Source organism: Atractosteus spatula, chromosome 8 (assembly GCF_055471065.1).
Source record: "Atractosteus spatula isolate fAtrSpa1 chromosome 8, fAtrSpa1.hap1, whole genome shotgun sequence".
NCBI classification, from domain to species: domain Eukaryota; kingdom Metazoa; phylum Chordata; class Actinopteri; order Semionotiformes; family Lepisosteidae; genus Atractosteus; species Atractosteus spatula.
Genome location: NC_142713.1, coordinates 54,667,549 through 54,693,875, shown reverse-complemented (window position 1 = coordinate 54,693,875; position 26,327 = coordinate 54,667,549). Strand labels below are relative to the sequence as shown.

General features: G+C 42.9%; 2 protein-coding genes across 2 annotated transcripts in view; both read left to right on the top strand.

Moving 5' to 3' along the window:
• Nucleotides 1-283: 283 nt before the first annotated feature.
• On the top strand, nt 284-23,765 carry LOC148829856 (dynein axonemal heavy chain 12-like). The gene is made up of 5 exons (XM_088922628.1): nt 284-289; nt 525-655; nt 2,152-2,350; nt 2,832-3,035; nt 15,692-23,765. The coding sequence occupies exons 1-5, from the start codon at nt 284-286 to the stop codon at nt 15,887-15,889; spliced, it is 738 nt and encodes a 245-aa protein (XP_088778754.1). The 3' UTR covers nt 15,890-23,765.
• The window catches only part of LOC148829855 (dynein axonemal heavy chain 3-like), a 112,652-nt gene continuing 108,911 nt past the window's right edge, over nt 22,587-26,327 (top strand). The window contains exon 1 of the mRNA XM_088922626.1: nt 22,587-22,675. Coding sequence (XP_088778752.1) covers nt 22,587-22,675 — 89 coding nt within the window. The remainder of the gene's footprint in view (nt 22,676-26,327) is intronic.

The window sequence follows — 26,327 nt, the reverse complement described above, 5'->3', positions numbered from 1 at the left end:
GAAGCACAACGCTTGTAGAGGTGTGTGCCAGCCAGTACTCCACATGGAACTGTCATGTGCTCTTGTGTGTTATTGTGTAATACGAGTTTCCAGATGTGGGTCTGGAAATCTGCAGAATCCACTGGCTCTCATTCTAGTTTTTTCCCCCCGCTGAACTTTCCTCTGCTCAACCGAACCAGTTTTTACTATTTGGTCTTTGGTACTCTATTTAGTTGATAGGGATCTTTCGTCCCTGACAGAAGATACTGTACTTTTAAGACTTAGAGAACTGCAGCTCTCCGGGATGAGGGTAGACAGCATCATCTTTCAGTGCTGTTTCAGTTCGCTGCTTCGTGATTAATTGCAGTGCGTGATTGCCATTGCATGGTGCAGTCTCAGAGGAAGAGACGGCGGAATTTGAATTTCTGTTGGGACTATCAATCTAAGTGAGAAAACAGAGCTGACTTTTTTTCGTGGTTGAAGTACAATAGTTAAGGAGAAGGAAACGCTGTTGTTTAAAGTGCGTCTTGCTCTCTGTCTCTCAGTCATCCAGCAGTGCCGGCCGAGACGCCTTCCCCTGGCGTGAGCGAGTGAAGAGTGCCCAGACTCGCCTGAGGGGGGCGCTGTTTAACACGCACCCTGTCATGACCAGGCTCCTCCACGGCTTCTACCACTTGTAAGACACTCACAGCATTCCTTTCCAAGCGTCTGAAGCTCTGGGAGCCTTTGCAGAATGTCGTTCCGTTCTCACCAGTGTAGTTCCTAATAAGCTGTGAAGCTGCAGTATGTTCTGAATTTCAGAAATTGCGATATTTCCCCTGTCCACATCTACAGTAAGTCATGTCTGGCTCTATTTGCTTCATTTGGATGCAGACTCTGACAAGGGTGCAAACTTAGAGAGGCCTCTTAAGCACTCTCGCTGTCCAGGATCTGGGAAAATGACACCGAATTTCATTGACTTTTCGAGTCGTGATTTTTTCTTGCTTCTTTACTTTAGAAAATGTAATTGGCTTTAGTCTGTAAAGCATCTTTATTTAACCAATCTGTTCTTATACTATATTTAAATCCCTTGCAGTAATAATTTCTTCTAATTTCTATAAAGGTGCTATATAAGTGTAAGGGTTATTGATTTATATGTAAATTCTGGTCCAAAGGAAGTGCCCCCCCTACTGGTTCTTCTTCATCACAGCTGAACCCTGATTTATCTTAAAGCTCTCCCATTCCAATACTTTGTCTTGCTTAGCTTCTGAGATCAAATGAGAACAGGCTAAAAGCTGGCAAGGTTACGGTCCACAAGTAATATACAGTACTAATGATGACAAACACGCAAAAGAACACTGAAGTCTTGTGTATGATACTGTCTTATAGTCTACAGATTATGGTATAGTCTTAGATTTTCAGAAGGCTTTTGATGAAATTCCTCGTAAAAGATTAATTCTCAAATTGCAGGCAGTAGGCATTAAGGGAACTTCATTCATATGGAGAGAGAAAATTAGTTAAAAATGTTCAAATTGGGGTGATCTGTTGGGTGGAGTACCTCAGGGATCTGTACTAGAGTTACTGCTCCTCCTAATTTATATCAGTGGTCTAGATCTAAGCAAGGTAATCCTCAGATCAATTAGCTATTACAGCAACTACCAAACAGGCTAGATAGGCTGAATGGCTTCCTCTCACTTGTTCCTGTAAGTGTGAAGGAAGTGGATTTTGTATTATTCTGCTCTGGTGAAGGAGGGGGGGAGCTCATGTCAAGCTCTGTCATGGGGAAGAGCTGGTGCCTGAAGTGTTACAGACAGCAACCTGGCTGCTGTCCAGTGTAACCACTGCAGCACCACACTCACTACACTAAACCCAAATGTGCCTTCTACCTGCTAATCCCAGGCAGGAAATGCAATTGAGAAGAAGCTGGAAGGTGAATTTACCTGAGTGACTCTGCAGACTCGGCATTTGTTTTGGCCTCATTTTGTGTGGTCCAACACACACAGTGATACAATTCATTTTGCTTACCAGTATGGGGTTGTGTGCATGGTGTAGATTAGCCTTTGCCGACTTCAGCCTCATTCTCAGAGGGAAATTATTATTGATTATTTACTCAGTTTCAGACTATAGTTTGTTAATTGAAGGGTTTGGGAAAGGTTTTATGATCGGGTTTTTTTTTCTATATTTTGTCCTCAGCTTTGCAGACTTCACTCTGCTGGATATGAGAAGCTTGACCCTTGAGTCACCTTTGACCCTGGGTCAGCTAACTGATCACATGAGGGCTACAGCCAGCAGAAGGGCGGAGTATCTGCAGGAGAGCTGGCTGCGAGACTCCGCCCATATCGTCAGGGAGAATCGTGATGTCATTGAGGCCTGGATGCCCCAGGAAGATGAAGTAGGTAGTAGGTTCCATGGTAGAGATGTGTAGGATCAGTCAGTGTTAGAAAGTTCCATTAATGCGCATTAGCATTTAAAAAGGCTGATCCAATCCCAAACCCATAAAAGCATGGATACTATTTATTTAATGTGTGAATTACTAAAGCATTTGGCAGTCTAAAAAGAGATTATAAAATGGCCATTCTTAATGATAAGAAACCAGATCTTGAGTGTCTTCTGAGTGTGTACACCCACTCTGTCTGTCTGTGAGTTGTCCTGTGGTTGACTGGAGTGTCTGATGGCATCTGCCCACCTCTGTCTGTCTGTGAGTTGTCTTGTGGATGATGGCAGTGTCTGATGGTGTCTGCCACCTACAGTATGTCTATCTGTGTGTTATCTTATGGATGATGGGTGCTTCTGGTGGTGTCTGTGCACCTCTCTTTGTCTGTGAGTTGTCTGGTGAATCATGGTTGTGTCTCCATGCTCTTTGTGTGGGACAGGCACAGAGGAGAAGGAAGATGGCACACTTCTTTGGCAGTGTGGCAACTCTGATGTCCCGACTACTGAGGAAAGTGCTGGCGCAATCCCTAGAGGAACTGTCCACCTGGCTGGATGTTTACAGCCATGGGAATAGATACATAGAGAGCTACCCACTATCCCACCTGGCTCTGCCCACCAAGCCCCAGCCCATCACAGTCTTCATGGTGAGTGTGATCCAGGAGCCATGTCTGATCTGACAAGTTCAAGAAAGTCAAAGTACAGATTTAGTATTAGGACACATGGAAGGTTATCATTTCAGATATATAAATGTGTGTTTTGTGTCCCTATAAATCCCATAAAGGAAACTAAATCCTTGGAGGCACATTGGCAAATGGTCAGTGTCAATCCTTCCACATTGCTGAGCACAAATCTTGCACGCAATTATCTACTACAAAAATGAGTTACTATAGAAATGTTATGAGAATCAACAATGTACTCAGAGAAGCCACTGCTGTTTTGTACTGTTATATCAACTTGTACTGTAATACAGCTTAGTTTGGCTGCCCCTTGGGGGATTTAAGGGGATTTCACTCTTGAAGGGGTTTGTTTCCAGTGTAGCCAGTACGGGCAGTTCTGTGGGACTATGTAGAAACTGAACAGGATGGTCTCATCTCACCAGTGGCCATTCTGATGTTGTGGTGCTTAGGAAGCAAGTGTGAAGTGTTTGTAGTAGCTAATCCATCTAATGGACGTAATTACCTAATTATCTAATGAACTAATTAATTGACCCAATTAACTTGTTAAGATCTAATTAACTCATTGTCAAGTGTTCCACATCATCAATAGAATCCCTTTTATTCTCCACATCCATAAAGCTAAAAGACTGTTTTTGGAATACAAAACACATGCTTGTCAAAATTGACTGTTACCTTAAAAATGCTTACGATGCTTTTGCAACATTTAGACTTTTCCACAGCACCACTGCCAAGGAGATGCTCACAACATAGCAGTTTTTTAATACAGTATAATATGTATACTACTGTATATTACTAAAGTATTTTCTTTCATAAGGTTCTTATGAAAAAGAGAGGATTTGCTTGTAACCAAGGCCCTGGTTCGAGGTTCTTGGACAAAGCTTAAGAATCAAAATGAGTTGGTCTGCATTAGTCTGGAGTGAGGTGACATTTGTCCGGATGGTAATAGTCAGAAGTTGAGGAGCCGTGTTGACAGATGATCACATCACATGTTCAGAAAGTAGAGTCGGTGTCAGGAAGGGGGCATGCACTTTTCAAAGCAGTCCACATATACAGTACAACATGGAACGCGGGGAAGAGCTGCGCATTTGCACTCAGTGTCTGGTTTCCACAAAGGAAGTCAGAGGGATTTTCTGTGACCTTTTTTTAAAAATAAATAGGTTTTTGGAGGGCTACGACTTAAGCAAAAAAAGGAAAGTAGCAGGATTTATTAATATTATAGCTGACAACCAATCAGAATCCTTTGATTATTTTGCCCAGTTTACTACTTATCTTTTCTTTACTGATTTATTTGAATCATCCTTTTATCCAAAAACATTGTACATTTGCCCTCATGTGTGCAGCTGGGTATTTGAGTGGAGCAGTTCAGTTGAAGTACCTTAACCAGTAGTACGACAGCAGTGGCGCACCTGGATTTGAACCCGTAACCCAGCGGTCACAAGTCCAGAACCCTGACCGCTGCTCCACACTGCTGCTGTGTCACCTTTGTGTGTTGTTCTTTGTAAAGACTGAGCACCGGACCCGAAGCAGTGCATGTGGGCTTAAGCAAGGTGTCACGAGAGAGACAGGAGATCTAGACAATCTTGTTGATTGACAAGCCCTGTCTCCCCTGTTGAGAATACATGAATATTTCAGTGCAGCTGCAGTGTCAGCCAGTATCTCGATGGTGGAGGTTTCAGCGTGTGCTGGGCGAAAAAAAAAAACACATTCACAGCAGTAATAGCCTTGGTGCCGGAGAGATTGATGTAGAAGCAATTGTCAAAAATAACATTCCAGCTCACGCTCCTCAATCCCAGCCAAGCCTCGTTCGCAGTCAGGCTCAGTGAGATGGCAGGTTTGGGCCCTCTGAAATTTTAATCAGCGTGTTGATATCAGAGGTCAGAGCCCATCTCGTTGTTTACATGCGGAGTTAAAACGATGTATTTGCATGCATATTATATTCCATTAACGGAATTGATGGAGTTTTCTTTGTCGTCTGAGGTGAAAAAGTCCATCTAGGACTTCAGTTACTTCTGTCTCACAGAGACGGATCCTGTGCTGGAGGGTAAGAGCTGCTACATGGCTAGAGAAGTCTAGGTCCTCCCTAAGTCGGCTGAAGGGTGTGACACACTGATCTTACAGGAGCCAACGGAGTGATCAGCTTTAATCATAATGTTGAAGAAAAACATATGCGAAAAGCAAAGCTGATCATCAGTAGCAGGTATTGAAATTAGATTAATTGAAATCTCTATAGAGTTTAAGAGTTGCCTATATCTCCAGGAGGCTGAATTTAATATTTAATGGCTGTGGTGACAATAACATAATACTGTGATCATGCAATGCCTTTAATTAGCAGTTAATCAGTGATGAGGCCACACCTACTGTAAACCTGTGCAGTGAAACACAGCCCCTGACTTCTTCATTCCCAGCGAGGTAAACAGTATGCTTACGATGGCTGAAAAATGTCGTTGTTTTTAAAAATCACGTCAATGTGCTGAAACAGATTTTGACTATGGGATCGGGGTGGGGGGGGTTTCTGTGGTTAGCATTAAATAAACGTTAAACTGAGCGCCAGAGACACTTTCAAAACTTGAATTTCTCATGAATTGCACGCTGCTTTCAATATCTGCGCCGGCGTCTTAATCTCCGAGCTGTGTGCAGCAGGCCAGCCCCGGCGAGGTGTGAGAGAGGCATCTCAGACAGTGGTGTAATTTGGCAATGGCTGACTGCACAGAGAAGATGGAAGATGAAACCAGAGCAGGGATCCTCTGAGACCCCCTCCCCAGCATGTCCTCCCACCCTACCAGCCCCCCCCCCCCCACCCCCATAGACAGAGCGAGCTTTTTCGCCATTAGGTGGAAAGCAATCTGCTGGCAAGGCGCATTTGGGCGAGAGACATCAATTTGCCACGTTTAATGCGCTCGCTGCCCCCAGAAGACATATTGATTATTTCTTCCCCGCAAAGTGACAAATACCATTTTCTGTGCCGTAATGGAGATGGATTGCGATTTTATGAGAGGCTGAGGAAAGACGGCTCCGCGATGCGGAGGGGAAAGAGGGGAGGGGGCAGGGAACCGTGGTTCCATCTCGCCGTGCCCGATGAAAATGAGAGAGAAAACAAACAGAGCTAATAGAGAGATGAAGGAGTCCGTCTGCAGCCTCTGACAGGCAGCGGGATCTTGCCCCTGCGGTTGACAGGAGTAATGAAAACGAGGTGTCTGCTCATTAAGCACAATACTTGGGAGACTCTTCCACTTAATGGGTCTGTTGCAGTTTACCGCAGCAGTATTAGCGATGCATCTCTGGGCGTTAGGGAGATTTCTGTCTAGGGCTGCATGGATGGCATTAGAAAATGAAGACCTTTATTTGGCCATCAAGTAGAATCCGCTCAGGCACCCACAGTGCGACCTTCGATCACAAAACCAATTCCCCAACAGTACCCCGGTCCTGTCTTCCATTGGTCAGAAGACACGGCTGTGTGTTGGTACACATTTATGCTGTGGAGATGAAGATGAGAGTCCTGCAGATTCATTATATGTTGGAGCTGAACATGGAACATTTGTATACCTAAGTCTCTACTTCCACAAACCCTTAAGCAAGAACAGCACAGCCAACGGGACAGTGCTCACCGTCACCTTTTTGAAGTGCGAGTTTGGATTTTTCCTTCTGAAAGGAAGAATGCAAACAGTTGGTCTGCTAATACTCTTTTTGCACTTTGCAAGAGGTGACTTTTTTTAAAAAGATCTACCAGGTCGACAAATGTTAGACCAATCTCAGCCTATATTGTGAGACCTGACCAGATCAGATAATGGGGTAGTGCAATTGCACGGTTTGAGGTCCTTTGAGCATCACTCCATGGGAATTTTATATCTCATTATAGAGTCCTGACACTTCTTTACCCAAGCCCTGTAAGTGCCAGGGTTTCTTATCAAAACGTGGAAGTTCTGTGAACTTGCAACACGTTATCTGTGAAGCCCTGTTCAGTGCACCTGGAGCATAAGGCTCTTGCCGAACTGCATTCAGCAAGAGTCAAGAGCGATTTGCGTAATGGAGGGGTAGAATTAGAAGTGGGCAGGGACACACTAGGCCACCACAAGACAGCAGGCTGAAACCATCAGTCACTGTTTGTTACAAGCTCAGTTCTTAAAAAGAGTTCAGGCTCCATAGTCAACAGATTCCCCCAGAGACTCTCTTCCCAATTTGAAAGCTCAAATTGGCTCCTTGAGGGAAAAATAGATTAGATTCACATTCAGTCAAGCACATTGATCAATACCTGCATCTTTCAGGACCTTGTGTAGTTTCCTATTACCTACACATCTGGAATGTGACTAAGTGAAGTTTTGAGTAAACCCCTTGCGATGTAAATAGTGTGCATTGCACTAACTTTCTTATGATTTGGACAGTTTGTTCCCTTTGGAGTTGACTATTCTGCTGATTCCCCAGGGGAGAAAGGATTTCTGGGATACTTTTTTGTACCGCCGCCACCATCTTCACTGAGCACGTGTTTTGAAACAGCAATGCGACACTATGCACAGTCTCGGCTTTTTCCAGCCACGGTCAACGAAGCCTGGCCCATCTGCCCTTGGTAGAAAATGCAGGATATTTGATAAAACCCGGAAAAAGCATTGCAAACGGCTAAAAGACAGCCATTTGATAGATTCATAAAATGTCGGGTCTATGAAAATGGCAGGGATTGTAAATAATTTTTGATCTTTAAGAAGAAATGTTAATTCTAAGACTTAAGTAAAACCTTATTTAATTCCGTAATTTTCCTAAATTAATGTACTGGAGGGAGCTTTTTACGTTTAGTTTCGTGTGGGTTGGTATAACGCTCAATTCTATAATGTCTTATGGGACTCAGTACTGGGTGTAGTTGTGTTGTACAGACTGTAGAGAATGTGTTCAGATCAGTGTGCTTCGTCTGACAACAGTGGTTTGAGATACCAAGATGGCTGATTGTGTGTTGCTGGTTAGAATCAGTACAATGTATTATTTTATTTATTAGTTTTATAACTTCAGTTCATGGCAGTGTTTCTAAACAGATAAATTACTGAAGATACAAATGACGTCTCTGCTGAACTGTCTTTTGTGTTGAATGGATTTTACAGTGCTGGACACTATAGCCTCTGCTGAACTTTTTTTGCCTCGATGCTCCCTTGCACTGAGCTGCTGTTATTCGATTTCTGGACTCTTAATTCTGCTGTAATGATTGTGATGTGTTCAATTATTGGACTCCTCTATTCCCCAGAGTTCTGTGGATAAAGTTTGTTGGCTTTTTAAGACCTGATAATTGAACACGTGGAAATGTGGTAGCAATGAGATCCCAGAGCTGTGCTCCCCATAATTAATTGGAAAAGGGTTTTAGAGTCCAGAGTGCAGAGATGTTTGTCTGTATTGAGCCTCCCAGCCTCTGAGATCAGAATCTGTGTCTCTGTATTGTATTCTCTCACTCATTCTCTCCTTATTGAATTTGTCTGCTTGATAATCTCTGTGCTGAACTCATTTTCATGGATTTATTTGGCTCTGATATATTGCCATACCAATTCCCCAAAGTGAAATCGTTTGGCCTAACACAATATGAGAAACTGATTTGTCTCAGTGGTTTTTTTTTCTAGGTAATATATTTATGGTAGGCTTTCAAAAATCTGAAAATATCAGTTTTCAATCAAGATGCTGCCAACAAAAAAAGCATTTCGAATGCACCTTGGGGTACCTTGTGATTAGTTTTGGTATTTTAGTTTTCATGTACATCTACATGTCTTTTAGTAGATTTTCAGCCATTGTGGTTACATAGTTAAACTTGATAGCATTACATTAACTGCAGAGAAGTTGAGTTATTTTCAGTCTCTATCTTAATGATCTCTGAACTAATAAGTATGCACAGAAAGAGACATCCAGTTCAATTTCTAACTTGACAAATCAACTTTTTCAGATTTCAAAATAACCTTTATAACCTACTAAATTACTTCAATTTCACATTATATTTCACAATCCACATTTCTCATATCACATTTTTACAAAACTGAATAAAAACATTACAAATCCCCTTCAATAAATAAATTGCCTATCCATCAGTATAAACTCGATTGATTGATTGATTAAAAGGAATACCCAGGCTAGTGTAGGAGGTAAGAGCAATAAATGCCTGTGATACATAGAACTGACATGTACAAATGACGAGGATTAAAATACTAGAAAAAAAATCATCTTTAGTTTCAGGGCTTTTCAGTCTAAATACCTTCTTCAGCTGTTTAAAAATAAATGGCATTTCTTTAGATCGATCTGTTTATCTCTCCCCTGGCTTTGTCAATTTGAAGATGTGCCTGCTTTGTGGACATACAGGACACCAGGCTCTACAATGTCTTCCTCAAGCGGTAGATTTATGTGGTGTGTAATAGGATTTTTATTTAGGTGTTTACAGTTCTTTGAAAAGGCACCAAATTAGAATCGGAGTCAGGACTCATGTTTGTGAAGGAAACAGTGCTTAATACCTGGAGAAACATAATCTGAACTGTGACTATGCCCTTCTGCTGCAAAGGAAGGGCTGTGTTTAATGGAGTCGTCTATAATTATCCGTCTTCAAACACAGGCTTCTCTGGCGATTTGGAAAATGAAATTGAAATCCCTCGCCGGGTCCTGTGGGAGGGCCTTTCTCTCCCTACAGCCCACAACTCGTTATTGTCGGGTAAGAGCTCGTCTCTCCATCATGCGTGCTGCGGCCGCGCGGCTCATCTCAGGCAGAGAGAAGCCCCACTGAAAAGGAATGTCTGTTGTCCATAATGTGAACAACATTGCAGAAGATACCCGCTTTCAAAATACCTCTTCCTACCCTTCTACCACATTAATAGAGCATCGTTTGAAAGTCTGGGAACTATGAATCTGTGTTTCACTTTTCTTCTCTGCAGTCTGTCGACACACTAATATCTTTGCAGCCCTGAACAGAAAATGATCTTTTTGTAGAACAAGAACCATTCCTTACAATGATATAGCGCTTTTCTAGACACTCCACTCAAAGCGCTTTACTGGTCATAGGGACTCTCCTCCACCACCACCAGTGTGCAGCCCCACCTGGATGATGCAATGCCAGCCAAAGTGCGCCAGAACGCTCCCCACACACACATCAAGGCCAGGGGGGAATTTGGCCAGGACGCCAGGGCAACACCACTACTCTGTAAAATACTAGAAGCCTGGATGTGGCTTCTAAGTTGCTCAAAATGCCGTTTGTTGATACTGTAAATCAGCTTCGCATACTTAAAAATTCAATGCGGTAGTTTTCCACAAAAGAGTAACAGTACTTTAGTCTCATACTTATTGAAAATGAAACAGTTTGCTACAACATTTTTTGTCTGTTCAAACAAATCAATGTTGAAATATAAGAAAGAGGAGGCCATTCTGCCCATTTAGTTCCTTTTGATAGTTAGTAGCTAATTGATCTGAGGATCTAATCCAGCCTTTTCTTGGAGGCAGTGATAATGTCAGCTTAGTCACTTTTTCAATCTCCCACAGACATTAAAGAAAAAGTTTATTTTTTATAACAGCCTTCTTTGTTTTCTATCTGTAAAATGGCTCCCAGAACCAGAAATTTATACATTTTTCTAAATTGCAGAGTTTTAGAATCTTGGACCATACACTGTACTACCACAGAATATCCTTCATCTACAGGAATTACAGTACATACAGTAGAGACACATTTATATATGAGCTGTATCACAGCATAGCTCATATGAACTGAACTTAGTGAAAAAGCGAATGAAAATATTTTCATCATAAGCTTCAGCAAACACTGTGTTCTATTCAGCACATTATTTTAGCTGCAATGCACCCTTGTAATGTAAAAAAGCACTTGTTAGCTTTTTCACAGTATCTTACTTTCACAGATTTCAGTACAGCCTTCAGTCTCACTGAAATACCCTTTATCTTGCACATTAACACTAACTTTAATGCAAGGTGTTTGCAAAGCATTCTCTTATTTTACATTGGATGTGAGCCTGTGAATGATATCCCAATCTTGTCTAGCAATAAAAATATCTGAAAAGAGGACACACATACACTTAAATGACATAAACCTGAAAAGTTTAAATGTTTTTATCTCACAGAACATACTGTATTACATGTAAGTAAAGTGTGCTCTTAAACAATGCTTATGTGGATTAGACTATAAGTGATATAGGTGAAAGCTGAGGGTTTAGTGCTTATAAATGTATTAAGGTTTTGCATTTAGTGTATATTTACTGTACACTGCATAAAGGAGATGATCCACTTCATCCCCCACAGAAGAGCAACCCTACCTGGATCACACACAGCATTCTGCACCAGCAGATCAGGTGGAGTAGGAATTTTATTAACAGCATATTAAGGTAGGTCAAGTTGTGGAAGCCCAAGATTAAATTTAACTAAGATTAGCTAACCTGCTCTTACTGTATGATAATGATAATGTTTCTTTATTAGCCCTATACAATTTCTTGCATTAGGAATTCGTCTTTTCACATACCCCAGCTTTTCTCCATGAGATACAGACACACAGACAGGGAGAGAAGCTTGGGGTCAGAGCACAGGGTCAGCCATTGTACGGCACCCCTGGAGCAGTTGGGGTTAAGGGCCTTGCTCAGGGGCCCAACGGAGTAGGATTCCTCTGCCGGCTGCAGGATTTGAACCAGCAACCTTCCAGTCACAGGCAGAGATCCTTAGCCACAGAGCCACCGCTCCGCCCGACAGTGCCATGGGATCATTAATGACCAAGAAGTCAGGAGCTTGATTTAGTGTAGCATCCAAAGGATCTAGTTCTTGCAGCAGAATGTCCGTAGTCACCATAATGGGGCACCAACTTAGAAATTATGGTCCTGAGGGAAGAGCACCAACTACTGGTCCACCAACACCACTTACAACAGTAAACTGGTTTTCCTTAGAGGCCTTCGCCATCACAGTACAGACCACATCCAGCCTTGCTTAGCATCTAGGATGTGACAGGTTCATGTTACATGGTGGCAATGGCTGTATTTCTGTTATGTTAGTTAATGGCAATGATGTGGGACAATGATATTTGTTAGAGTCACGGAGTGCTTGTTCATTTGGTGAAATGTGGTGTGAGAGGCTCTAATAGCCATGACTGCAGTAACCACAGGTAGGGAGGTCCTAGCTTTAATTGTCCAGCACCCATGGTCATTTCACAGGGAGCAGACTCCAGCTCAGCCTCTAAAGGGTGTTAACACATGAGTCAGCCGTCGATGGAAGCTTAAAGCATCAGAAAATGCTTATAAACACTAGCTGTTTTTCCCGGTCATTTTGGTTCCCCGCAAGTGTCTCAATTATTCTTAGAGTTTAAGCTTTTGGTTTCGGGTCAGGTCACTTGACCTTAACCCTGACACTAGCAGCCATTAGCCTTCTGGATTTCTAATGCCTATTAACAGTAAAAGGAGGGATGCCCTAAATCTTGTAATCCATGAACCTAGAGTAGGGGCAAGTAAAATACTTTGAAGGATCTTGCTAAAAACAGGCACAATTACCTTGTTAAAACCTTAATTGGATGCTTTTTTCCCTGGACATCATTGTGAAAAGGTCGTTAAACTAAAGCTTGAGAACAATTGACTAAAATTGTGGGCTCTCTCTTAAATTTAATTAAGGAATTACAGCAGCTTAAATTCCATTGAAATGCAAAACAAAATTACAGAAATGCTAGCAATCTCTCTGTTGCTTGATCTAACATTCACTGGCCAAAATATAAGGAACTACCGCTAAGGTCTGGGGAGCTTATCAAGCAGGGAGAACAGTGTACACAGATGCATGTATTTCAAAAAGTACTGGAATATTTTCAGCTCATTGCCGTTCCTTTCCTCTATCAGGTTGACCAGCCATTAGTTTAGATTGTTTTGAGGGTAGTGGTGTGTGGGGAGTGGGCTAGTTTTAAATAGGACTGCAATCTGGGGTTTGCTCTGGCTGAGGAAGTTGGTAGACATTTGTCTCATGTTCTTCAAGTCAACCATGCAGTGGTCTGCTATTTAAAAATGTATTAATTTGAATTGGGCTTCCTGATGCATTGTACAATAAGTATAAATTATGTACTACTAGCCCCAACCCATCCAAGCAAAATTACAAGTAAAAGCAACAGAGCTGAAATCTGAAGTCTGAGTGGACCTTTATTTTGAATGGCACTTGATGCAGGGTACCATGAACCATGAATATCTTGACATGTCAAACATTGCTCCCATACGGGCACCCCAAGCCTTATGCTGGGACAGTGCCATCAAAGATTGGAGTCGTGGAGTTTTTGGAGGTCTTTGGCACTAATCTAGGAGTCTGTACCACTTCTTAACTGGTGGTGCCATATGAATTCTGCTCATATCGAGCTCTTGGTCTCTGGATCATGATACCAAGGCTGAATCGATGCAGTAGAATCATCAGGCCTCTTCACTCCCTGAAAACGTTCTGCTGCATGCTATGCTTCATTTCATGCTTCATGCTTCAGAAATACTGTGATGTAGGACAGATATTGGGTAATGGTAATCAATTGCACCACACAAGACTAGAACAATGGACAAAGCTACAGTATGCTTTTTTGCTGGCTTGACTACATAAAGCCTACATGGATGGCTTTATGTAGTCAAGCCAGCAAAAAAGCATACTGGGAAGGCAGCTTGAAACATTGTTTTCTGTTGGTGCATGATGGCGCAGTGCTCCTGGTTCACCAATGTGGATTTCAGCACTCTGATTGTTTGTCCTTCAACCCAGAACATAGGCCAGCATTACAAACAAATGTTCTGAAACTGCTGTAGCTTGTGCCATGTAATACACAGTTTCAGGATGGTACTTGAAGCCAGCAGCCATATCACCCTACAACTCACAACTGGCAACCCACTGAAGCTAAGCAGGTGTGAGCCTGGTCAGTACCTGGATGGGAGACCTCCTGGGGAAAACTAAGGCTGCTGCTGGAAGAGGTGTTAGTGGGGCCAGCAGGGGGCACTCACCCTGCGGGCCAGGTGGGTCCTAATGCCCCAGTATAGTGACGGGGACACTATACTGTAAACAGGTGCCGTCCTTCGGATGAGACGTAAAACCGACATCCTGACTCTCTGTGCTCATTAAAAATCCCAGGGTGTTTCTTGAAAAGAGTAGGGGTGTAACCCTGGCATCCTGGCCAAATTTCCCATGCCTCCTCTATGAATTGGCTACATTACTTTGTTCTCCTCCCTCCCCCCCCACTCTGACGGCAGGCGGAGCGCCGCGCCGGTTGGAGTATTTCTCAGTCTCAAAGATTTGGTTCAAACCACCAAATGGAGACTGGTGTGCCCACAAGCGGACCCTGCTGATGCGGGATTAACGCTAGGAAAGAGAGAGAGAGAGAGGATGGTACTTGAAATCAGCAGCTGATGTGTTGTTAAAGGAGCAGTCAGAAGAGTTCTTCTATCAGGAAATTGGTAGTCTGAAGGACAAATTGGTTGTGTGTGTTGAGATGAAGGGTGATTACATTGTGAAGACATTTTCTTGATTCTGAACAACGAATGGACCTGCATTTCATCGCTCAGCTTACCCAATTAAATCCTAAGAGAAAACAGCACAGAGCACAGAGAGAACATAAAGCCATTAAGAACTTAAAGGACGCTCTGACTTTAGTGATCTATCGATGTATTGATGTTTTCCATTGAGTGATTCTCAGGCCAAGGTAGCAAGCACTCTCTTAATGTACCAACAGTGCACAAACATGTAGGATATGAAGCCATTAGGAAATGAAAAGAAAGGGAATGTTGAAAGTTGTTATTTAAAGAAAATTCTCCATTTTTTCCTCTTTGCCATATTGGACAGAAGCTCAGTGTGGTGCTGTGAAAGTGCCATTGTTGGTAACCTCTTAGTTCTGTCCTCCACCTGAGAGACTCCCTGCTGGTCTTCCTGTCAATATTGCCTTTGCAGGCGGCCTAATGTGTTTATTGTTGCGTTTCTCGAACACTGTGTGACCTGCAGTGATGGTTACAAAGCCGTCAAGCCTCCACAATCAATACAGTCCTCAGTGGAGCCCTCTGCACAGCAATGTGTCGGGGGGAGTGTGAGAGGAGAAGGAAGGGGTGAGAGAGAGGGAGAATACGAGCAAGGCAAGGGGTTGGGGGGGGGGGGGGGGATAGAGACCAGGAGGTTATCAAAACCTTTATTACTGTATATTCCTGTTCCCTCCCTTTCTGCCTCTGTTTCAGAATTCCACGGTCCAGCGCATGAGGATACAAAGAAAATAGAAGAGGTTAATTTCAGGCTGAAAATTAAAAAAGAAAAGCATTTAGATATAGACAGCGTTTGGGGCTGTGGGGTCTTTGTCAAGTGTGTAGGGGAGAAAGGGAGGGTGCAGGAACGGAAGGTAAATGAGTGGGACAGGGAAGGGAAAATAAACAACATGGACGATGTATCCTGGAGGCGTGTGGAAGCCAGTAATCTTTAAATGAGGGGAGAGATTCGAAAGAGATCAGTTGACAAATGAGTGCTGGAGGAACTTGTGAACCGTGTTTAAGGGAAATAAGGATCCTCGGTTACTGACTAACAATCCCAAGAGCTGGATGTACTGAACAGACTCATTTGCACCCTTCCTTGTTGATAAGGAGGAACCCGGAAGGAGCAGACTGGGGAACCTGAGTGACAGTGCCTGTGTGTGTGTGTGTGTGTGTCTGCAGGAGGCGTGTGGGCAGCAGGGGTCTGTCACTCTCTCCCCCTCCCCGGAGGAGCTGGCCCAGGAGCTGTGTGCTGTAGTGGACCACGTGGTTTGCAGCGTCCAGTGCTTCCCTCGCCTCGAGAGCCAGCTGTTCCAGGTAGGAACACCCGCACTCCCGTTCCCGCAGTCGGAATCACTCCATTCCCTTCATGCAGAATAGCCGTTGAGTAAGGGCTGCTCAGTTGTATAACAGAGACCAGGCTCGAATACTTTCACCGCAGTACTGCAGCTTCTCGACTGAAGGGATGTTGCAACCTCAGAGATAAAAATTACATCAGCATTTCACTAGCTTGCATGAGCCAACATATGTGGAACACCTGTCATTAACCATTCTAGTTCCTAAGCAGGAGACAGATACTCTGCCCATTGCAGTCGTAGCTTATTGATCTAAAGACATCACCCTGCTGTTTCTTGAAAGTCTCTTAAATCATTTAACAATAATAACCCTTCATTCCGAAGACTATTCATGATAGCTACAGTTGTTGTTCCCACATTTTTGTCCAATTTTATAGTAATACTCTATATTTTTTGTTAATGAATTACATCTCCCATTGTATTAGAGCTTTTCGCAGTCTGGTGACTGTCATCTTATCTGGGGAGTGTATGAAAGACAGTACAGGACCAGTTCTGAGAACTGATACCATCCCAGTGCACATTAATTACTCTCATTGCTAAACATGGAAATCGGAAAAACCGGATGATGGAAGGCAATTTCAGCAGCCCCGCTTCAGTGAGCTCTCAGAGCAGTAAAACTGGTGTTTAACAGCAAAAAGGGGGGCAGACATTGTGGGTCGTCTGTCTCGTTTGATGGCCCGTTATGAGACGGTATTGATTAAGTCCGGCAGGGCCGAGGAGCTCGTTAATGAAGCATGGGATGACCACAAGAAGAAAGTGCATTGCTTCAGCAGTGATTTACGAGTTCTGTTCGGTCTGGTGCATCATGGGCGGGCGGTGGGGGGGGGGGGAGAGAGAGAGGATGTCTCCTGTTGTCCTGAGGTCAAAGGAATGCAACATCTTTCTCTGTCTACTGCTTCTGTGAAGCAGACCAGGGCTTCCCACAGTGCAGGTTATTACTTCTGTGAACTCAACAAGTGCAAGAGTGCATCAAAGTACAGGGGTGTTCTATGTGATTTGACTGCACAATGAAGCTTCTGCCTCAGTCTAGGGAGCACAAACTGGACTTAAAGTTTGAGCATGGTTTGTAACAGAACAAATATGTTCTGATTGGTATTAGAAAATCAAACATGATGCATTTTGAAGGTTCTAACATCTGTAAACAGTTAAATATGAGAAAAACTGGGATCTATCTGCCATTGAAAAATCTGCTGATGTCTGCATATTATTTGTATTCTGATTGGTATTAGAAAATGAGTGTATTTTGAAGGTTCTAACATCTGCAAACAATTAAACATGAGAAAAACTGGGATCTATCTATTGTTGCAAAATCAGCAGATATCTGATATTTGATTGATTACATTGAACCACTCCTTCACATGTTTAGCATGGGGACCTCTGAAGGAAACCTTGTACTGTTATCGCCGCAGCATCGACTGAGGGAGTACATCTCACTGAGCCGTTCCAGAAAACATGTCTTCTGCAATAAGAATCTACAGTACCTGAAGCACCATTTTCGTTTAGTCGGCTACCGATCCCTCTAAAGCAAATGGATTTACATCGGAGTGCGTTTTCCACAGCTCTGATGTTGACCCACAGGAAAGATGGAGTGGAAGATGGATTTGAAGGCTGGCGAGTTATAACAGGACTGTGAGAGACACACAGGCAGCACTGAGCCAGGCTAGCCTGCCAGCCACAGTAGTGGGGATACCTGATTAACACAGAACTCCTTACAGTGTGCAAGGGTATTAGATACATATAAAGGAGTGTAGTAAAAGTCATCTAGAAATATTCACTAAACACTGTGACACCTCTGGTGAAGTGACTTAGCAGGTATCTTTTAATAGGTGTGAGTCAGGTAACAGAAACACAGACACAGTCATAAAAGGTAAAAACCATGCTCTTTATTTACAATGCAATGAAACTCCAGCAAAACACTACCTCCTCTTAAAGCTCTATTTCAGCTTCTTCTGTGGTCCTCTCAAACTCTTTTGCTTTCTGGTATCAAAATCAACATTCTTAATTCTTTCCATAAATCCAATACTGAGTTTCCATGATTAGTACTGTAGATTAATCAATTGGCTACTTTCTTGCTCCTTTCTCCCTGTGGTACTGCACATAACAAAGGTTCTCCTCACTTCCACGTTAGCAGTGGCCAACAGCCTTCTGGTCACTTCCTGTTCCTGGTTTTTAACTGTCACCCCATCCAATTGTCTTCCTCAGATTGGTCATGTGACAGAGGACTTCCTGTGACCATTATGTCCACACCTCACACCCTAATTAAAATTTGACATCCATATTTTATCTTGTCTGGAGCTGAGCCCAACCCTCACTAGAAAACTGGCAACCCGCCATTGATGAAGGTGCTACTTTATATAGGCAATTAATATGTTTGAAAAAGCTGGACTTTTTAATTAATCTTTTTTTTAATGAATGTATTACTTTTTAATAGATCTTGATTTATTATACTTAAAGTCTGCAAATGAGAGGAGGCCCATCTATCTAAGGAAGATGGGGTGATTATTGACAAAAAAAAATGAGAACGAAAAAAAGCGATGCTTCTGCCTTGAGCTATTCTAGAATGGCACAATTCCTAAAGTGTTAAAACAGCTTTCGTAATGCATATTCATAAGATTTGTAATTAGCACCTCTCCTGGGCGTTGAAAGCAGTAATCACTGCTGGCTTGATATCATTAACTTTGACAGGACTGAGACTGGGAAGGCATCTATGATAAACTATCCACTTGCTTCATCCCCAGCCTCAAGGAGTTCCCCCATCGGTTTGTTATTTTCCAGAAGGAATTGATTTGTCCCTTTGCTGGGCAAAATCTCACCGAAATCCGATTTCCGAATTGACCTGCTGTCCTGCGCTGAGTGTTCGCCTGGTGGCAGAGCGGCCATCGAGGGCAAGGGGGTAGAGAGCCCCCCTTTGTGCTGCAGCTCCTCCAAGGGTTCGACTGGGCAAAGTTTCATTGACAACTTTCCTGGGCGCCCGTGTCTCTTTTTTTCAGTCTCGTTCAGCTCATCACCAAACTTTCGCACTGCGGGCTAGATGGGTTGTGTGGCTTCTCATTTGTAATCTTTCCCTTATATAAACTCCTGTTTAAAATGTTATGACTACATTATGTAGAATCACCCATAGAGTAAATGGGTGCATTGTTGGTTATATGAATCCACACAATCCACAGTCTATTTATTTTCAGGTCTGTATTTGTGTCTAACCTGTGGTTTTAATGTGTGTATATGGTTATCGATGTAGTAGTTCAGGTTGGGAGCTGCGTCAGCATGCTAGGGCTGCAAAGGAACAAGTCATAGGTTTATTCCAAGCTGGAAAGAGAAGAAAGGAAACACAACGTTTCGGCCGCGGGGCCTTCTTCAGGTGTGAGGCTCCACGGCTCCACGGCCGAAACGTTGTGTTTCCTTTCTTCTCTTTTCAGCGCGGAATAAACCTATTACATGACCCACATACTGCACATACTGTGTACTTGATGTCTTAATGCAGCTCTAAATGGTGATCACTGAAGGGGTGGAGAGAGAAGGAAAAGGAGAGGGAGTCAGATCTGCTACAGACGCAACACTTGACCAATGAATTTCATATAAAACGCACAAACCAGGGAGCTTTTTATCATCTTCCTTTGTTGGAGGAGGAGAAAAAAGCCTGACACATTATCTCGTTTGTGGCTGAGACTCAGAGTTCAGAGGGCTAGTGGGGAGTTAAAGACTTTCACAGCCCGTGATTGAAGCGGTGGTGCTGCTTTCTGTCGGCAACCATTATTTCTCAGGACGAACCGTTATTGGAATACCCTCAATCAACCTGTCCAGACAAGAAGCCTGGTTAATAGGGGCTGATAAGCTCCCTGCTGTTAAACAATTGGTCCTTTCGCCCTGCAGGCTGTAGATAAAGCAGAAGCCAAATTCATCAGCTCAGCCCAGACAGAGGAAGAGATGGTGCTGTTTCTGAAGGCCAAGATAGCAGCTGTGGTGACGGAGAACAGCCATGGGCCACAGCGGTGAGTGGAGGGATGGTACTGTTTCGATCCTGATCAGTTTGCCCTTAGATGTGATTCCCTTCTGATCTTTATCCTGATACATTTTGAGCTCCTACCGTGTTTTTTCTCACGATTTTACTTTGCTTTCACTGTGTTCTCCTATGCCTTTACCTTGGTTTCTTTACGCTTTGCTAAAATAGATTATGAGGGTACCATGGAATTTCTAACCGGTAGCGCCAACTAGGTGTTAAGAACATTTGCTTTTGAGCTTTTAAGTGTCCTGTGGCTTTCATGTCTCAAGGCAATGAAAGCAAGAAAGCCTGTAATGAAAGGAGAAATCTGTCACTTTGCCATGCAATCATACCATGATAATATAAGTTATCGACTGGTGTACCATGGTACTATAACGGTTAAATGACTGATGTTCCATGGTACTATATTGGATATCAGTTGGTGTACCGTGGTACTATAAAGGGTAATGATTGGTACTGTACATTATGGTAGTATAATGGTTAATGACTATTGTCAAGCTGTAGTCTCAGAGGACTGCAGGCAAGTTCTTCTGGACTACATAGCCCATCTGTTCTTGATTTCCAAATTGAAACAATTATTTGCTTCCTAAAATTGATGTGGTTCACATAATAAGCTGGTCTTATGCATTTGTTTCAAACTTTTGCATGTGCTAAGAGGCACCATCTATTAAACACATAAGACTAGAATTCTGACTGACACCTAAGAAAGCAATTACCTTTTTCCTATTCTGCAAATAATTATCACAGTGAAGTGACTGCAGAGTCTGGGCAGGTTCAGAATTAGACTGGCCTTGTTTTAAGTAACAATTACTGAAGCAGACATTGAATTCCACTGCTTTTTAGATGTTTATGGTCACCAGGCTACCTTGTGCAATTACAATTCCACTTCCAAATCTACAATTATTTCAGGCTTTCAGACAGCTAGAATTATGTCACAGACCCAGTTTTGATATGAATTATTTTTATGCTTTGTTAATTTCAATGTGTGTGTTTAGTTCAACTGCCTCTTCAACACTGGTGACAGGTTACAAATGTAGAAAATCACAGTGGTGTGTGTATGCTGAAACAGGAGATCCCCAGACTCAAATTTAAAAGCATCAGTTAGTTACAGGAGTAATTTAAAATGAAGTCTTCTTTTCTCCCTGATGGCTCTTTCTATCAGTGCCTTACAGCCAGAAAACTCTGAAACCCTGAAAGTAGTGACTGTGGCCAAGAGTTGTCAGTGGAGTATCATCTCAGTATCCTGGTACATCATCACAATAGGGATTACTTACATTAATGTAGCAGGTTACATCCCAGAGGATCCCAAAGTGTTTTACATACAAAAGAGGACAAACCTAACTCACCACTAAAAACAACCCACCGATGGAAAGAAGCAGATGAGAAATGAGAAACTGTTTCACTTAAGAAACTTTAGGCCAGCTTGTACAAGCAGAGAGTGGTATTAAGCCAGGATATCGCTATTAACACCTCTGCTTTACAAAATGTACCGTGACGACTTCAAAAATTCAGGACTTGAATTTAACATCTCATTCGAGAGACATCACGTTACCAGTGCACCTCACTACCCTTTTATTTGTGTGGGTCATGGAAACTGATCAACTTTGAAACCTATATGTCCAAAAAAAAAATATTTTATTTACCAAAGTATATGTTGCCGGAATTGGCTTTACTCAAAAGACTGAAAAACAAATCCTCCTTCCTCCTCTTATTCTGTGTTTGCTTGGTTGAGTTTGCTGTTCCTCCAGAAAAAAAGGGAACTCCCATATTTGTCTGCAGTCCTGCAGTAATCTGCACCTGCTCAAGACGTGGGGTTTTTGTACAGCCGAGTCCCACTCTTTCCAGTCTTTTGTCCCGAAGAAGGAAGCCTGAAGCAGCCATCTTGGAAGACGCCTCCTGTGTAGCGTTTATTACCCTGGGCTCCGACTGGGAGAGTTCCAGCAACTTCTGACTGTCCTTAATTGCAGAAGAAAACGTGCAACAAGACTAAAAAAGTCTAACAATATAAAAGGAAGTAATAAAAGACCAAAGAATCCTTCTTTACTCTTCACAGAAAATAACCGTCAGCAGACGCCATGACACCTGTTCTCCTCTTCAAGTTCCTTCCAGTGTTGTTGCTTCTCCCCAGGTTTCCATCCCAGGGGCTGCTTCTGGTCAACTATCCTCCTTTCTATAATTCTGACTTCATCAGCTCTCAACTGTCCCCTCTCCTACCCCATTTCAACTGCAGGCGTCCCACCCCCCCTCACTTTTGGCTCAAGCCTACCTCCAGTGTTTCATCTGTTCTGCTCCCCCAAACCTCCTTTCGCTCATAACTCTTTGTGCCCACTGAGCAGATGGCATCAGTCTGCCCTGGGCTCAGGCTCGTTCACAGGCCCAGCCACCCCCATTGCCACCCCCCGCATGGCCCAGGCTGCAATAACCTATAGTGAATGTTTCTGATAGCTGATAGCTCTTCTATGTAATTCCTGTAGTAATTGTAGTGTTATCACTGTCGATTCTAGCACATCACACTGACAGACTGGTAAATTTCTAGACAAGCACAGCGAATGAAACCAAGCCTATTGTAAAAGACAAGGTACCCTTGTTATAATTGTGGAATTACACTGCACAATTTCTGGACCTGTAGTTTTTCTAATACCACACTCGGAGCCCTCCTGGTGCCCCTTCGATCTCTGCACTGTGCCTGTCAAACCCTTGATCTCAGCCATCAATAGACCCCATGTCAGCATCCCTCGCCCTCCCTTCTCCCACCTACCTCACCCCCCTTCTTCCCACCACCAGCCTGACCTCTCTTTCCGAGCTGATGCTGTAATTTATCTGGCTTCATTCTGTGGCCAGAAAGGGCACTTTCTTCTCCGGCAATAAGAATGACCTTTCAGCCTTGATAATTAAGTTGGGAAAGGGGAGAGATGTGATTGAGGAGAGGAGGGGGAGGTGAGGTGGCAATGAGGAATGCACTGTCTTCTTTTTATTTAGAAGGGATTAGTCTTTCCGAAACAGATTGACATCTCCGTGCTTTTACAGATTTCCCCAGTACAGGCAGTCCGCATACTCAGAGTGGCAGCATTTAGAACCAGCCTCATTTTTCTCAATTAAAACTTTTTATTCTTGACAGTGTCGTGCGCATGATGTTGCAGTAAATGCGCTCCCAAAGAAAAGAGATCCTGTTCCCCCTCCTTCCTCTCAATGCTTCCTCTGCAGACAGGAAAGAGCTGCAGAATTGCGCAAAGTCATTTAGCTCCTCTTGAGCTGTCATATTATACTGTAAGATTCCTGGCATCTTCTCCTTTGATATGAGACTGTACGCAGAGAAGAGAAGTGGTGATGGTCTGAACTCTCCCCAGGCGCAACACTCTCTTTCTCCATTGTTTTCTTTCTTTGCTTGCCCACACTCCCTCTCTCTAAGCAGTCATAGTGGATATTAGATATTGCAGAGACGATAAACAGTTCCATTAGAAAACCTTTGGAAATTTAAAAGGGACCTGCTCATCTTCTACACAATGATCTGTGGATCAAAATTACATTTTCATTGGAAAATGTTATCTCGGAGCACACTACTGTTATGATAGCGGTACTAAGAATCTTCAAAACAGCAATCTTTTCTAAAAGCCTGTCTGCTCTGTTTCACTTAATTAAGGTCGTGGTTTTTTTAATGTTTTGTGTTTCATGATTTTCCTCCTCAAACATTTTACCCTCTTAGTCTGAGTGCTTATACTGTACATCAGGTGCTTCTAGTGCTGGCTGCAGATGCATATTATTACGAGCTGAGCTGCTTCTTGCTGGCGTGTTTTTCACTAGTTTTCACATTACACACATCCTTAACGCAATCCTCTCAGGGTGGAAACAGATTGCCATGCTCAACGGCGGCTATCATCTTTCAAAAACGAAGAAGAAGAAAAAAAAACAGATTCTCGACCTCAATCTCGGAAGAGTCTTTGTGCAGGATGAATAAAACCGGCCGGTGTTTTTCTGTGTCGTTCTGGGAGTCTCTTCTCCAGTGCCTCGGCTCCGACTGTCAGGCAAAATGGAGCAATTTCACAGTGTGCTGACCTTGAGCGCACAGAGGACCAAGGTAATCGTGTAGCCCCGCACTGCCAAATGAGCCAGAGCCCAAAAATAGCAGCCGAAGCAATTAAGTGCAAATATGAGTAATCCGCACCTGTATAATTGACTGATAATTCCAGCCTGATATTCTCCAGGCTGCGCGATGGTGCACTCACTGTATTGCTCCATCCCTGCCTCCATTTTAATTGCTGGGTTTTTTTTTTCTCGCCACCACTTCCCGCCAGAGCTGCACTCGGTCCACGGCCGGTGGAGGGGAGAGGCAGTCGTCACAGCGTCTCTTTTTTAGGGCGAGAAAAAAAAAACCCGTACTTGAACATCTCACATGCAGACTGATGAATGAAGCCGACAGTCTGGTTAGTCATGTTTTCGGCTGACTGACTGCCTTCAGAAAGTAAACTGTCCCGAGCTCAGTCTAGGTCATAGACTTTCAGCTTCCGGATAATTTCTATCCCACCGTGCACTCGCTTGCGAAAGTCTACCTATGTTCTAAGTCATTATTTTCCTCTCGAAACATCTCGTGTGCATTAGTGCAGACGAGACCGGCTATCTGAAAGTCAGTGTGGATGAGTAGTGCAGTAATACAATAAGTGTCCACTGTGAGCACGGTCAGGTGTGATAATAAAGTGCAAATGTAATAAGATTGCAGGAGGCCAAAGTGAAACGGTGTAGTCACGGTAAATGTGTAGCAAAGTCATGCAGATTGAGTGTGATGTTAAACTCTCAGAAGTTAACATTAGCAATGAGTTAGAGGAGGAAACAGGCTAACTGTGTTAATGGAAAGGCAAAAGAAAAACTTGTGAAAGTGCAAAACTACCCAGAATGTTAAATTATCCATCTCTGCCTGAAAATATCGCATCTGTTCCTCACCTTCTGTCATTATAATGGATGGGTTTCATCTTTCTTTTAAAGAATAATTAATTCTTGTCTGTTTAGTCACACATATGGTGGGGTTCCTCTCTCCCTGAGGGATGAGAAAATATACAGCAGAGCTGTAGAGAGCATTATTCATCATTCCTGCAAGGGAGGGGGGTCATGATTAGACATTAAAACGAACTTTAAATGCAAGCCCTAGGGTGACTCTTCTACATCATTTTGAGATAGAGCTCTGTAATAGGAATTTGAACAGGTTGTAAAAAAAATGTGAAGCTAAGCTTTCATATAAATTTCAGGATTCAATTGATCTCAGATTTAGCATTCCTGGTTTCTGATTATAACAAATCCATCATAAAATAACCTCCTCCCAAGGCCTTACTGTCAGCCTTCTGCGTGATCATCTGCATCAAGCCCTGCTGCTTCAAGCCAGTGCTGAGCTGAAGCACGGAAGATGTGTTTGTGCTGTGTGGAGTTAAGGCTGCTCTTCTCAGCATTAACATTGGTATTCCTGGTTCGCTTGGGCAGGATTTTCTTGTTTGTTAGACTCTGGTACTTTAGGGTTTATCCTGTTTTCCTGCGTTATGGAAAGGCTGAATCCTTCGGAACGTCACCAGACTGGCTGGTCTATTACACACCTCCAGAGAGTTCAGGGAGTTGCATGTGGCAGTAATGACATTGCGGTGATTCACACAGCGCACCAACAGCTGTCTTTGTAATATTCTTCTTCTGTTCTCAATTTGTCTTAACACAATGTATTAACATTACAGCTTTCTTTAGTGATCCTTCTTTTAGATTCTGAAAGAGGTGCAGCATCCTACAGTATAAACACCCCAAAACAAAAGGATATCTGTCACAGGCTGCTCACAAGGTTCCTTTTCTCTAGAGCCTGTATGCCAAAGGGCCGACTGACATAAACTTCTTAGAACAGATTTGAAATAAAAGGCATAGGGATGACCCTAATTCAAGAAGTCTAAATTAAGATGTTGTATCCCACAGACAAAGCAATTACTGAGCCAGCAAACTATAAATGACCAATATAGTGTAAGCAGATTGTCAATGGAGAACCTACAGCTCTGTATCCCTGGTGTTCTGCCATATACTAACTGCCCTACCTGGGCTTGGAGTCTCTTATTGCTGAAACCCCTCCTCGTTTTTACAATTAGTTCTTAAAAGAAAAGTTACAAAATAGCCCAAGTAAAAGAAGACCAATTACTTCATTACTAAGATGGATAAAAATGAAGCTTTTATAGTCAATCACTGGTTCCGTTTTAGCAGTGGAAGTTGATGTTTTCTTCTTGAAAGGTAGATACTAAAACACAGACACTAATGAAGAGCTTACATGTGTTATCCTTTTCTGGGATCATGCAGTAAATCATGGGAGGAAAGATAAAACATACTCGGAAATTGACCTGAACATGTGTTGCCATTGCTGATGATGACCTTCTTGAGCTCTGTACTCTGGACATCACGTACGAGATTCTGGAGTTGGGGTTCTGGCAGCATGGATTGTAACTAAGTTTTG

Coding starts and splice junctions, on each gene's coding strand:
- LOC148829856 (XM_088922628.1), top strand. Junction 2,351..2,831: donor GGATGCCCCAGGAAGATGAA/GTAGGTAGTAGG, acceptor TGTGTGGGACAG/GCACAGAGGAGAAGGAAGAT. Junction 3,036..15,691: donor AGCCCATCACAGTCTTCATG/GTGAGTGTGATC, acceptor GTGTGTCTGCAG/GAGGCGTGTGGGCAGCAGGG.